At 32.0% G+C, this 13,527-nt stretch overlaps 2 protein-coding genes across 3 annotated transcripts; one reads left to right on the top strand and one right to left on the bottom strand.

The window, feature by feature from the left end:
• Window positions 1-4,682: 4,682 nt before the first annotated feature.
• Window positions 4,683-10,383, top strand: LOC101214132 (probable protein phosphatase 2C 60). 2 transcript variants are annotated; one of them, XM_011661194.2, is made up of 11 exons: window positions 4,683-4,836; window positions 5,861-5,985; window positions 6,645-6,708; window positions 6,899-7,007; window positions 7,328-7,481; window positions 7,746-7,871; window positions 8,554-8,677; window positions 8,769-8,845; window positions 9,004-9,056; window positions 9,747-9,801; window positions 9,961-10,383. In XM_011661194.2, exons 2-11 carry the CDS (start codon window positions 5,869-5,871, stop codon window positions 10,183-10,185), a joined length of 1,104 nt encoding a protein of 367 aa, XP_011659496.1. In that variant the 5' UTR covers window positions 4,683-4,836; window positions 5,861-5,868; the 3' UTR covers window positions 10,186-10,383. The 2 variants fall into 2 exon arrangements, with proteins under 2 accessions (XP_011659496.1, XP_031744529.1); XM_031888669.1 differs by lacking the exon at window positions 4,683-4,836 and adding an exon at window positions 4,953-5,000.
• A 1,420-nt stretch (window positions 10,384-11,803) lies between these two features.
• Window positions 11,804-13,432, bottom strand: LOC101214375. The gene is made up of 2 exons (XM_004135831.3): window positions 13,135-13,432; window positions 11,804-12,085 (listed from the first exon to the last, which is right to left on the bottom strand). The coding sequence occupies exons 1-2, from the start codon at window positions 13,292-13,294 to the stop codon at window positions 11,994-11,996; spliced, it is 252 nt and encodes an 83-aa protein (XP_004135879.1). The 5' UTR covers window positions 13,295-13,432; the 3' UTR covers window positions 11,804-11,993.
• Between the last annotated feature and the right edge of the window lie 95 nt (window positions 13,433-13,527).

Below are 13,527 nucleotides of genomic sequence, written 5' to 3' on the forward strand. Positions count from 1 at the left end.
ATACTTTTTGCATTTAATTACTTAACTCTCAAAGTGGGATAGGTTCCACACTTCATCACCAAGTGCATGTAGAGATGATCTTTCACACACAACACAACTAAAAAAGGGAAATTTAACATAAAGAAGCAAATTGTATGTCAAACCCCACAATGACAATAAATTAAATGCACACAGTACGAAATATGAGGTCCAGCACCACTCATTTTAACAACGATCTAGGTTTCCATCTATTTATGCTTATTTAACGAGCAAATTTATAACCATAAAAAATAAAAAACATTTTTCTTTAAATCCTTATCAAATTTATTTCATGAATACTATTTTTTATAATTCAATAAAAGTAGATATATAATATTACAACCATTTAACGAAAACTTCAATCAAAACGTCTTATTAGAGGATAAAAATTACACAACACTTCTTAAGTTGAAGATTATAAGTATATTAATATAAATATTAAATTATCAATTCTATCATAAATATTAATACAAATATTTTGATTTTTCTTCATTATTTTATTCCTACACGTCAACCAAACCAAACGGATATTTTCCGTAAAATAATTAAATGTTCCTAATACCATATACTATATTTTATATTTTAAAAACAACGTTAAATTTTCTATTAATTTATTGCCATCTTATCTCACAAGGTAAAATAATAATAATAATAAAAGATAAATTAGATTATCTCTTTTCTTCAAAATAATAATAATAATAATAATAATAATAATAATAATAATAATAATAATAATAATAAGAGATGGTTAAATTAATTATGAAATAAGCTGTTGCTAAATTCCAAACTATTATCAACTAACTTTGTTTAATTAGGTGGCTAAAACCTTGTGTGTGCACTTTTTGTATTTGACCAATTTTATATAATATATTTAGAATAATTAAGAGTACATAATGAGGTTTTATATAGAGAAATAAATAGACACAAATAAAAAAGCAAAGTGTAGTGTAGTGTAGATTTGGAATAGGTATGAATTTTTGGAAAGATAGGTCCACTTGTTGGTCATGATTTTTGAAAAGAATATCAAAGTGATTTAGGGTAGGTTTGACAACTTGAAATAGAAATTGAAAAGAACAAATATATTTCGGAAAATAAATTTGTATTTTGTATTTCAAGTATTTGATAGGATATTTTAAAATTGAATACTATTAGGTTGGGTATAAACTATGCTTTATGTTAATAAAATTGGAAAAGTAATATTACTTTGATACATTATTATAGTATTTATTTTAATTTAATTTAAGAAAACTAATTGAATTTACAAACATGAAATGCTATATTTAATAATGTATTAATTAGTTATTTGATATTATATTATATTTTGAAATTTGAATGTATTTAACATACATATATATACAAATAATTTGTAGTTTTCAAATTAAATTAATAGATACAGTAAGTTTGAAAAAAAATTCAGATTGCCCACAAAAGTTGGCTTTTAGTTCTTATTTGGTTTGACTAGTAGAAACATAAATGAATTAGATTTCTTCTTTGAGACGAACAATGAAGATGACTAGTAAATTAGAAAAAGAAATAAATTATATAGATATATGCATCTTGATGACAAGAGAAGTTCATATAAAACAAACCTAAATTTTGAAAAGACGTTTTGTAGTTAGTTTTCGATGAAAATTGTTAGTATTTTATCTAATTAAGAATACCTTCAAAATTTTAAAAAATATTATTAAAAAATAAACTTATTGATTATATGAACATAAATCGCTAATACTGTTTTATTTCTTTATCTTTCATGTCGTTTCTCTCGTTTGAAAGTCTAGAAATGTTAATGGTGAGAGTATATTCAGACTTTTTTTTCTTCAATTTAAAGAGTGTTTTTTAAACTTGTGAAAATTAAATAGTATTTATTAAACAAAAACTCAGCTATATTAGTATTGTTTTAAAACACTTTTTAAAGGTTTAATTAGTGATGTTTTTTAAACTCGATCGTGTGTTTCTTACGTGAATACAACTGAACTTAATCAGAAAAGTCTTTCAATAAAAACAAGTAAGAAAAATGAGAAGAAGAAAAGTATGTGGAGTGAACTATTTCTCATTTTTCAAATACACGAGTAAGTGAACATTTTCAAAAAATTGTAAAAAAAGGTATTGTAGGGTTTTGGTGAACCAACTCTTTTCTCCATTTTTTCTTCCAAAGTTTAATGTAAGCAAATAATTGAAGGGAAGTACACATACGAGTGGTTACAAATGGATAACAATATCATACTAATTTGATTAATAATGTGATGTGTTGACTAGTACTTTAGCTAATTGTTCACTGCATGCTTATCTTTTAACAATATATATATATATATATATATATATATATATGTGAAAAGAATAATATATGTTACATTAAGTACTTTTGAATTATATATTAAAGTTGCCAATTAATTAATATTATTATACCATATCCCATTATAGTATATTCTTTCTTTAATGTTTCTAATTAAAAAGTAATTATTATTATAGATAAATTAGTTTTCTTTTTTAGAGACTTGTATTTAAAAATAGTGATTCATTTTGAATTAATTTCATGGAATGTTTATGCAAGAAAAAAAAGAAAAAGAATTGAATGTTTCAAATTTATTAAGTGATGCAATGAAGTTTAATTTTGTGGGTAGAAAAATAATTAATTAGCATACTCAATGGTTGGAGGTGGATTGCTGATTTAATTTTACTAATTAAACATGTTAAACTGAACATAACTTGACACATGATATATATACTTAATTAGTATCGTCAACTTTGAAGTTAAGCCTTTGATTTTTTCACCACCACACGTGGTTGAAAAGAATAAAAGATTGAACACTAAAATTAATTAAATTATGCTTGATTTACCTATTCTTCTTATTCTAAACTATTTTTCTCATGAGAAATGAGTTCTGTCATCAAGAATTTAGCTCAATTAATACTTGTATATATATGGGTGATCGATTCAATCACCATCCATATTTGTACTTTAAAACTTTTTAAAAAATGCTTTAGTCAAATAATTTTAATAAAAAAATCCTAAATTGATGTTTATATTTATAGTTGATTAGTTCAAATAAACACATATAGTCATTGATTGACTTCTATCCGCATTTATCAATACACTAATAGACTCCATTTTATCGATAATTAGAAGTGTCCACATAAAATATAAAATTTTACTATAGTTTGTAATTATTTTGATTCATTTTTTACTATATTAAAAAACTATTCCATTTTTATTAATATAAACTTTTTAAGTATTGTTTCTAAATTTTGAAAAGTTTTACAATAATTGAAGATATATAAACTTGAAGACAATTATAATTTTCTCTATTTGATTACTTACTTTTAAAAAAACTCAATTATTAAGGGTCAAATAGTATTAAATTTAAGCAATAAAACCATTATATATGTGTATGTGTGTAAATACCTCTCTTGAATTCAAACAAAAAGTACTTTGTAAAAGCATTCAACTACGTTGAAAGACCTCCACATTATGGAATAATAGGTTTTATGGTATTTTGTGTTGCGCTTCAAATGCCGATGAGTGTCGATTAAGAAGTCACCTTCTTTCTTGCATGTAGCCCACGTGACATCGGTTTCTTCTTCCTCCACCAACCTTTTTCCATTCAAATGTTCAACACTGAAGTCTTTATATTCTTATTTCTTAACCTAATTGTTTGCTATACTTCAATATAAATTTAATAGGGATGACATCCCATCCACTTGTTCAACGCATAAATGAAAATAGTATTCAAAACTCCATACTTTTTGGTCTGGAGTACACACTCTATCTATATATATCAATTTAAACCATTGTCTTCAAAACAATTACAGTCGACCGAGGTACCAATCGTGTTGTTAGTTGCTCTCCAAGGTTAAAAAACAACTCCCTTATTCAAATATGAACTCGTCAAAATAAGAAATAGAAACAAAACGAAGAATGCTTGGAACAGTAAAGAGAGTAGAGGTGGTTTTCGAACATGACAAAGATGGTTTTAGAGACCGCTATGGTTTTTGAGTTTTTGATGATCCAAATGGTGAACACGAACAATCTTATATAGAGGAAAAAACTCAACTGAAGATTGAAAGTGAGAGTGAATCATGAACGTAAGAGCTGAAGACGTGATACAAATTTAAAGAGAGACACATGTGGTGACAGGATTATGCTATCATCACCAACATACTTTGTTTCTCACTTAAAATTCTTTATCATTTATACCCTCTCCCGTTTTCTAAATCTTTCGGCGGACAAGAGAATTGAAGTTCTCTCCAACATAAATAAATTTAAAATGTACCAAATGTTTATTTACTTCGTAACATAACAACAAATTAAAATTAGTTGCTAATAATTATTTTTAAAAATAACAGCAAACCCATGCCAAAAACTACAAGGAAGAAATTGTTACATAACTAAAGAGAATAGGAATACTACAAATTGAAAAGTATATTAGATTGTTAATTAGGATTAGAGCAGATGTTCAAAAAGGCTGCAAGTGAAAAACGTGACCCAATTCCTGACACTGTGGGCCGAATCATGGGCCAAGCTTAAAAGTAGATGGGCCACAAAGCCCATAATAATGTAACCGCTAACGGGTGTACGTGTGGGGCACGTGCCGCGCCTGTTTCTTTCTTTTAAACTCGAAAATTATCGAAAACTTGTTGCACTGATTGATCGATTATTGTTTATTATAATTATCATATCGTTAAAAATAAATAAATAAATAAGAAAACAAAAGGCAACTGATGGATCTAAAAAGAAAAAAGAAAAAAGAAAAGCACACTAAAAGATAGATCTCTCTTCCTCTCTCTTTCGCTGAAACTAGTGTTCGAAGCGCTTGGCGGGTGAGTCGTACCTTCCAATTTCTTCTACTGTTTTGTTTCTTACGTTTACTATTTCGGATTGAATTTGATTTTGGAAATATGTCTTTTTGATTCTGTCGATCTCTGTTTCTGTGGAGTTTCTTGCGGTTTATATGATCCGTTTGTTTGGTGTACAATTCACGGAGGTATAATGAATTCTACACTCGTTGTTAGTTTTTTATTTTGATTTGTTTAGAAGGGAGTTATCGAAGTGAGGCTTTTGGGTTGAGTATGGATTTCTCTTGTATTTGGTTTTATTTGAATCTTGTGCTTGCTTTGTAACCTAAAGGAGAGTTTGGTAGACGGAGGGAGGGTGGTTATGAGAAATGAACATTTCGATGTGTTTTACTTGGGATGGGAGGGGCGGATTTCATAGTGCTCCCTATTAATTTTTCATGGTTAAGAGTATTTTTGTCATGTTCAAAATCAAACCGAAACTTTCTTTTAATCCTTTTTTTTTTGGTTTAATTTTAAATGAAAATCATGCCTTCAAGTGTGGCATAAGAAATTGGATTAATTTTGTAACTACGTGTTTTTAAGTGATTTTGAAAGCAATAGAAGTGATTTTAGCAATTTCAGGATTACTCCCAAATATGTCCTTAGTCTATCCTTTGTTGATTCGGGTGGGTAGTTTTTTCGTTTATTGATTAACAACTAGCTTTGATGGCTACTTTCACGAACCACTTCACTGATAGTCAGATATACTGTTATGAATTATGAAGTTGAATAGCTTTGACAATTTCCCGAATTGACATCTATGCATATGACGGGTCAATGCATTAACTGATTCTTTAGTTCAAACTTCAAACCACGTGCATGCTTCTTATCTTTTGGAATGGGTGTTACTGAAACAACAACATAAGTTGTGAAGGCTTGAGGGGCAAAATAGTTGAATCGTCAAATTTTCTTTTTTCTTCCCCTTGGAAATGATGTGAACGTCTGCTTGCAAGTGATTTTTCTGTGAGGGGTGACCTTTTGGTGATTCATGGATTTTATCTAATTCCAGCTTGGAAAATGGGGATATATCTCAGCTCCCCCAAAACAGAAAAGGCCTCAGATGATGGTGAGAATGACAGACTTCGATACGGTCTATCCTCTATGCAAGGGTGGCGTGCAACCATGGAAGATGCTGTGAGTTTGCTGTCTATTGTTACTGTTCCCTTTAATGTTGAAGTTGTAATATTATTATACTAAGTTATTCATCATGCGCCCTATTGCATACTGTGAACCATGCAAATTATTAACACATAGGATGAACTACTTTGGATTATATTATCTCGAGGAAGTTAAAATGCATGTTGAGTGCTTCTATTAAAGGAGGTGCTCCCAACACTAAGAAGAAGATTGTTTCTCAGATTAGCTTTTGGTAGTGGTAGCATATGTGCTGTCATGTTTGTTCTTTAAGCAATCCTTGTAGTGAACTGGAACAGAGAGTTTGCATTAGAATATCTACAGTGCAGCGGAAACGTGTAACTTGGCATTGAGTGGAGCAAAATCACGACTAGTATTATACATTTCATAATGTCCAATCATTTGCGAGGCTCTGTCTGATGCATTGTTGGACAGTGACTTAAATTTTTTATTTATTTGTTTATTCAAACTACAACCTATGCAAACTCACTTGTAACCCTGTAACCTGTGGAGACCTTCATCTGAATCTGAGATTTTTGTTAAGTTTGGGACTGGAACCATCTTTTGAAGACTCTGAAATTGATCTGCATTCTGCACATTCTAAAAGTCGTGTGTCACATATCACATATGGATCCGTTCTCATCCTACTTAAGTTTCAGCATGCAGCCTGTCTAGATTTGGATACATCAACATCTTTCTTCGGTGTTTACGACGGTCATGGAGGTTAGTATCTGTTCTTAGAGTCCCCCCTCCCCCTCCCCCTCCCGCCACCACCAAAAAAAAAGAAAAGAAAAGAACAATAAAAAAAAAAATCTTATCATTTATTTGTTTGACTGTAATTGCATTTATGTGGTTTTTTAAAAAAAATTAGATTTTATTTTTTTGCCGATCAAAGTTTATTATTGAAACCCAGGTAAAGCAGTTTCAAAGTTCTGTGCCAAGTATCTTCACCGACAGGTGCTCAAGCATGAATCATACATGGCTGGAGATCTGGGAACTTCTCTGCAGAAGGCCTTTCTCAGGTTATTCATTCACTGGCTTTGTTTTAGTTTACATGGTATCCTTTGGTGTTTGGGAATTTTCTTTATCCTTTTGGCAGTGATGAACTAACTAGTTTGTCATGTTTGCTTGGGCTTTCTACTGTTATAGCCTGTCTAAAGTATATAGTTGTGTATTTCATTTGATGCACTAAGTACTCATCATTTTCTTACAAAGATTAATAAACAAAAAATAAATGGGGTGTGATTCTTGCTTTACCTGTTCCACCATTGATGGTTGAAAGGCTGTTTGTGCCAAAACTGTAAGACCTGGCTTCTTACTTTGCCACTCTGAAATGGTGCAGAATGGATGAGATGATGCGTGGACAAAGAGGATGGAGAGAATTAGCTATTTTAGGAGACAAAATGGACAAAATTTCTGGTATGATAGAAGGATTTATATGGTCGCCCAAGGGCAATGAAGCTAACAACCAAGTGGATGATTGGCCTCCGGAGGAGGTATTTTTATGCACAATTCCCAGTTGCTATGGTGGATTTACTTTCCTTTTCTGTTTTGAGGTGGACATGCGTCTGTAGAAGAGGTAGTCCCCCTCTTTCCTCTGTGTCCAGTTGAACGCAATTTGCAGTTCACTAATTATATTTCTTTGCATTGATTTGTAGTAACCTGTGTTAGTTTTGGGTTAAATTTTGTTTATGAATCAATTGTACATTTATGGTTGGGCATGGATTCAATTAAAGTGAGGAGGTGATGTTGCTAACTAGGGACCTCACTCTGACTTTCATGGACCAAATGCTGGAAGTACAGCTTGTGTTGCGATCATACGAAATAACCAACTTGTGGTGGCCAATGCTGGCGATTCTCGCTGTGTCATTTCCAGAAAGGGTCAGGTATTTGCATCAAAAAGACATTGCTCAGTTGATTTACATGCTCTTAACAGCACCATATGTCTTCCTGATTAGAGGTGAAAATAAGAATTGATTGGATGTATTGTGATATGATTAGCCCCAACTTATCGATTTGGAATTAATCATTAGTAAATCCTTATTGTTGGTTGTGTAATATATTTTTGAATTGTTTTTGTCCTCCTTTCATTAGCCCCAACTTATCTCATTTTAATTTGTATGAATTGTGGGTTTGTCAGATCAATATCCGTTGAAGTTCTATGTCAGTTTAGTCAAATTGTGTTGAATAAGGAGATAGAGGATAATGGAGATAGGGTAGAGTCGGCAGACAATAGCATATTTTAATTGGAGAGATGATTTGTCAATTTCTGTCCCACGGTTTACTAACCAGATCTTCCTATATTTATCACTTGATACATATTTTATCTTATTACTCTAATTGGTGAATTAACATAGCAGTTTTTCTTTTCTAAAAAAAAACCAATTTAACATAGCAGGTTGTGATTGAAGAAGCATAAGTAGATATGGATGTAATAATTCTGACAGTGTTACCAAATGTATGATTGTTTTTAATGTCATGAAAAGAACTGTAAATTAGGGAGGATAATTTGAACAATCGAGATATTTGCATGAGCATCTAGTGCTCCACCTAACATTTTCTTCCCAGGCATATAATCTATCTAAAGATCACAAGCCTGATCTTGAGGTTGAGAAGGACAGAATTCTGAAAGCTGGTGGTTTCATCCGAGTTGGTCGAGTCAATGGCAGTCTCAACTTGGCACGGGCTATAGGTACACTCTTTCTAAGTCTTAGTTTTAAATTTGAAATATAAATTTTATAATTTCCTTTTGACCATTTTGATTTGGAATTCTAATTTTACAGGAGACATGGAATTTAAGCAGAATAAAAGTATGCCCGCAGAAAAACAGATTGTAACTGCCAATCCAGATATAACAACTGTACGTGTTAATGGTTTGAATATTTCAGCCATGGTGTTATATGTTTATACAATTTGTTCAAGTCTGATGATAATGATTCTGGAAGAGTTTCATCATTTTCCTTTTATACCCTCTCATTCATTTCTCAGGATCTCATTTGTTATTCTTCTTGTAATTAGGTTGAGCTTTGTGAGGATGACGAATTTCTTGTTCTTGCCTGTGATGGGATCTGGTAAGTTTGAAATTTTGTGCTTTTAGGGACAAAATAATCTCTCTGAAGTTAACCATCGTAGGTCAGTAAAAAAGAGACATAGTATTAATAAAAAAGAGGTCATCAAGTTTGGCCACATATCTAGGAATTAATTTCTTACGAGTTTTCTTGACACCCAAATATTGTAGGGGTCAAGAGGGTTGTCCCCTAAGATTAATCGAGGTGTGCGTAAGCTAGCCAAATAAAACCAAGTATAAGACAATTTGAACATCCCCTCTTTATTATGCTAATCCAAGCCCTAAATCACTGCCTTTCCTTAATCGTCATCCCTTTATATAATATAATCAAATACACCAACTCACTCCATAACTAATTACCCTTATGCCATTACTAGTACCATACTAGTACTACAAGTCATAAACTCCTATTAGTTCCCTAACAGTTGCATTGACATGAAAGGACAATTTAATCAATGAAGTCTCTAATTTTAGTTTTTGATGTAAAAAGTTTCCATACCACACCATTTTATGCAAGAAAAATCAGCACTGTATTCTGAGCTTTCCTGTGGTATGTTACTATATAAAAACTGTTCTCTTCGGAAGCAGCCTATTCATCAGAGTATAATGGAATTATTAGATATTATTTGACTGCAAAAAAAGAAAAAAGAAAAATCAACATGATAAATCACTAACCATCTCTTTCTCTTCATAGGGATTGCATGTCCAGCCAACAACTGGTTGACTACATTGGAGATCAACTAAAATCGGTATGTTTGTGTCAAAGACAGACTTTTGTTAACTAGTGGTTGCATAGTAAGGGTCACTCGGTTAGAAATTAGTTGAGGTTCTTATATTATGAGCTGGCTTAAACACTCATGGATGTAAAATAATAGTTTATATTGATTTCGATTTGTGTAAATACGCAGGAAAGTAGACTCTCAGTTATTTGTGAGAGAGTATTTGACAGGTGCTTGGCACCCACAGCTGGTGGTGAAGGATGTGACAACATGACTATGATCTTGGTTCAGTTCAAGAAACCCTTCAGCAACCCGGAAAACCTGAATGCTGCTTCCACTTCTGCTGAGGAGCCACCTTCATCGTTCAATCAAACGACGTCTGATCCGAGTGAAAGCGCTTCTAAGACTGAATAGATGGTACAAATACAATTTTAAAAATTGACGAAGCTTACCATTTGGTTCAAGATACCAGTAAGTAAAAATTTTCTCATTGATGCACTTATTTTCTATTAGCCGATTGCTTGTTGAAGAGTTAACTTGTTTTGTAAAGTAAATTTCTCTTTGTGAATGTCTTACCACTTCCAATTCAGTACTATATTTTTTTTCTTCTCATGGCGTTATCACTTTCGTTATATATAGATTTTTTTTATAAAAAAAGTAGAGCTGTATTTCTTATAAAGTCAAGTTTCGAATCCAACCCTTATTTTCCTCTTTAATTCAAGTGAATGATGTAAACAATTTGTTAAAAGAAAAAATGGTGAGCAAAGGCATAGTTTTCAAAAGCCAAAAATACAAAAAAACGAAAGTCCATTTTGCATCTGTTTTTAGTTTTTAGTTTTTGAAATTAGGTTGATAAGCAACTTCTTCACCTCTAGTTTCTTAACAGAAGTATGGAAGATTTGTTTTTGTTTTTTAAATTTGGTTAAAAGTTTTACTCTTTTGCTTAAGAAATATACAAGTCATCCTCAACCTTTGTAACAAATTGAAAAGTATACTTGATTTTCAAACATAAAATATGAGAGCCCGGGGTTTTAAAATGTGAATTATAAAATTGAGGACTCATAGGAGAGAATAGTTACAAAGATGAAAAGTAGACTCCGTTTTTAATTTGATTGATAAACAATTTCACTTTTACGAATGTGAATTGTTGTATGGAAATTGAATTAAATTAAGGCTTGCTAGTTAAAAATGAAAATGGAAAAATTGAGTATTACAATAGTTTCTAATTTGCTGTCGCACTAAAACGATCAACGTTTCTTATTTTACTTGTTAAAAATGAAGAAATGGATATAATCTTTACTGTTTTTTATTAAATGTTTTTAACATTACAATGTTTCTTGCCGTGACTTTTCACACAAACGATCTAATACAGCATTTGATCACTTCAACGATCTTGCCGTGATTTAATAGATTTTTCCAAATTTTAGAGAGCCACAATATTAGTTTCAAACATGTTCATGATGCTTAATTCTCATAAGAATATGAACAGCACGATTTATTTTTTAAAAGAAAGATGAATAAGAACAAGAACAACTGTGAAACACCCAAAGATTAGAACACACACATGGTATGGTATGGTATGGTCTAAATTGGAAGCGTTTCAACAATCACATAACCGTACGCCCCTCCCCTCTTCAAGGATGACTTCACTTATAGGACATTATTATGATTCAACATAGGTTGGGAATACAATAAGATAAACTACACTAGTACAATGGTTTAAGACCAAGCAAAGCATAACCTTCCATCCTTGGGTGAGAGGTAGGAACATTCATACAACAATGAACATTTTTTTAGCAATTTGTTGTACTAAAAGAACAAAGGATGAATATGCAACATAAAGCAAGAAAAAGTGTGAATCTTGATTCTGAATCATAAATACTCAGTAGTAGCTGGAAAAAAAGTTTCGTCTCCAATGAATAATTCTATTAATGTCGTTACCATTAACACCCAATATAAGAAGCATTTCAACATCAAAACTAGGGTATTAAGAAAAACATTGAAGATAGAAAGCGAGGTAAAAGGAAACCCAAAAAAAAAGTAAATCCGTCATTTATTTCATAACCACAAGTGTACCTTAGTGAGTATATGTTCTCTTGATTTAATGTCACGTGAGGGAGGGGGGAAATGCAAGATATAGGAGCTACTACAAAAAATTTATGCTAATCAAGTGCCCGAAAGAACATCCTCAATCAGAAGAAAGCCAAAAAGAAAAAAAAAAATCATTTAGCTGATGATGAACCTGAAGAGAGTCTCTGACTTCGTGCTTTATCAGCTCTTTCCATGTAATCTTGGTGAGACCGATGTTTTGATCCTGAGTGCAAACAATTAAGTAGGGATAAGTCATGTAGAATTACAACCTCCTACAACTCATATGGAAATAAAACACAGCCTCAAATCTGTATGGAAAAGAGGAAAAAGGGACAGATTCTTGTTTCACCACCTATTGACTTGCGAAGTGTCACTTCTACTTCATGTGTAGGGGTCATTTGGAAATTTCTTCGAAAAATAGTTTTCAAACTATATGATGCAAAAAGTATTTTCAAGACTACATATTTTGACAACTATTTTCAAGAGGTATTTTGGGTGGCTCTTACTAAACTTACTAATTACGAGCATTTTCTTTAGCTCAACATGTGAGGTTGGAGGATTTGAACATGTAATCACTTGATTGATATAGATGCCTAAAGTAATTGAGTTATGCTTACGGAATCACATTAGCACTATTTATGAGCCTATGATCTTATCTTATGAGAAATAATCACTTCAGTTTAGCTAAACCAAGTCAACCATGAAAACAATCTAAGAGTGAGGTGTTTGTTTATGAAGACATAATCACTCAAATATATTGTTCTAAAGCACAACCATCAGATCCAGTTTCAACAGTTCTGAAGTAAAAAAAATCAGTATCATAAAAATCCACAATGATATTACCCTGATAGACTAGAGTTTCTCATTCCCAAATCACAGGAGCACCCAACCAGCAGAACTTGCAAATCCTAAATCCTAATCCACCGAGTACCAATTGCCAAAGGCAAACAAGACAAAGCTTGTGCATATCTTATTGAAGCTGCAAAGATTCTGAAACCCTAAATTACACATTGGAAAATCGAACATACTTCCAAATGTCCACTGTTGCAATCAAAAGAGTGCTGAATTCCCCAAGAAAAACTAACAAGTTTAAAAAGGAACTCAAGAATCAATATCTTCTTAGTGCACTTCATACGTCAATATTTAAAACCCTCCCTTCTCCAAATCCCGGGAAAAAAATTGTTTCCCCACATCAATTTCTCTCAACAGCAACAAACAATCATCGGAGATAGAGTAAGAAAAATAAAAATTGTTAAAGGAAAGAACAAAAACCTCGATTCATGAGGGCCCAAGGAATGCCGAAGATGATACCAAAGATGACGATGCCAGCAGCGACGTGCTTTTTATCGCCGCTGTATAAATAGTGCTCCATTCTCGATCTGAAACCACCTGCTCCGCCGCTGGCCCCCCCGCTTTTGGCCTCGCCGCTCATTTTGTCCGCCGATTGTCTCTCAAAAAGATGTGTTCTTCCAGTTCTCTCCACCGCCGGTTTTGCTCACCTTTTGGGAGCGTTTTGGTTACGGTGATTTTGGACTCCAAACTTTTGGACTAAATTGACTTTCTTTACTTCCTTATAAAATATCTAATAACCTCTAAACTTTCAAAATCTTATTTTTACATTATATCATTTAACATGAAAAGTCGCTCAGAAATCTAATAATAATA

The sequence above is a fragment of the Cucumis sativus genome, chromosome 7 (assembly GCF_000004075.3).
Source record: "Cucumis sativus cultivar 9930 chromosome 7, Cucumber_9930_V3, whole genome shotgun sequence".
NCBI lineage: Eukaryota > Viridiplantae > Streptophyta > Magnoliopsida > Cucurbitales > Cucurbitaceae > Cucumis > Cucumis sativus.

Excerpts from the sequence above, each read along its gene's own strand:
- LOC101214132 (XM_011661194.2), top strand. The coding sequence starts at position 5,869 with ATGGGGATATATCTCAGCTCCCCCAAAACAGAAAAGGCCTCAGATGAT. Across the intron at positions 7,482-7,745 it reads ATGATTGGCCTCCGGAGGAG|GGACCTCACTCTGACTTTCA; the intron begins GTATTTTTATGC and ends GTTGCTAACTAG. Across the intron at positions 7,872-8,553 it reads TCATTTCCAGAAAGGGTCAG|GCATATAATCTATCTAAAGA; the intron begins GTATTTGCATCA and ends TTTTCTTCCCAG.
- LOC101214375 (XM_004135831.3), bottom strand. The coding sequence starts at position 13,294 with ATGAGCGGCGAGGCCAAAAGCGGGGGGGCCAGCGGCGGAGCAGGTGGT. Across the intron at positions 12,086-13,134 it reads TTGGGCCCTCATGAATCGAG|GATCAAAACATCGGTCTCAC; the intron begins GTTTTTGTTCTT and ends GTTTGCACTCAG.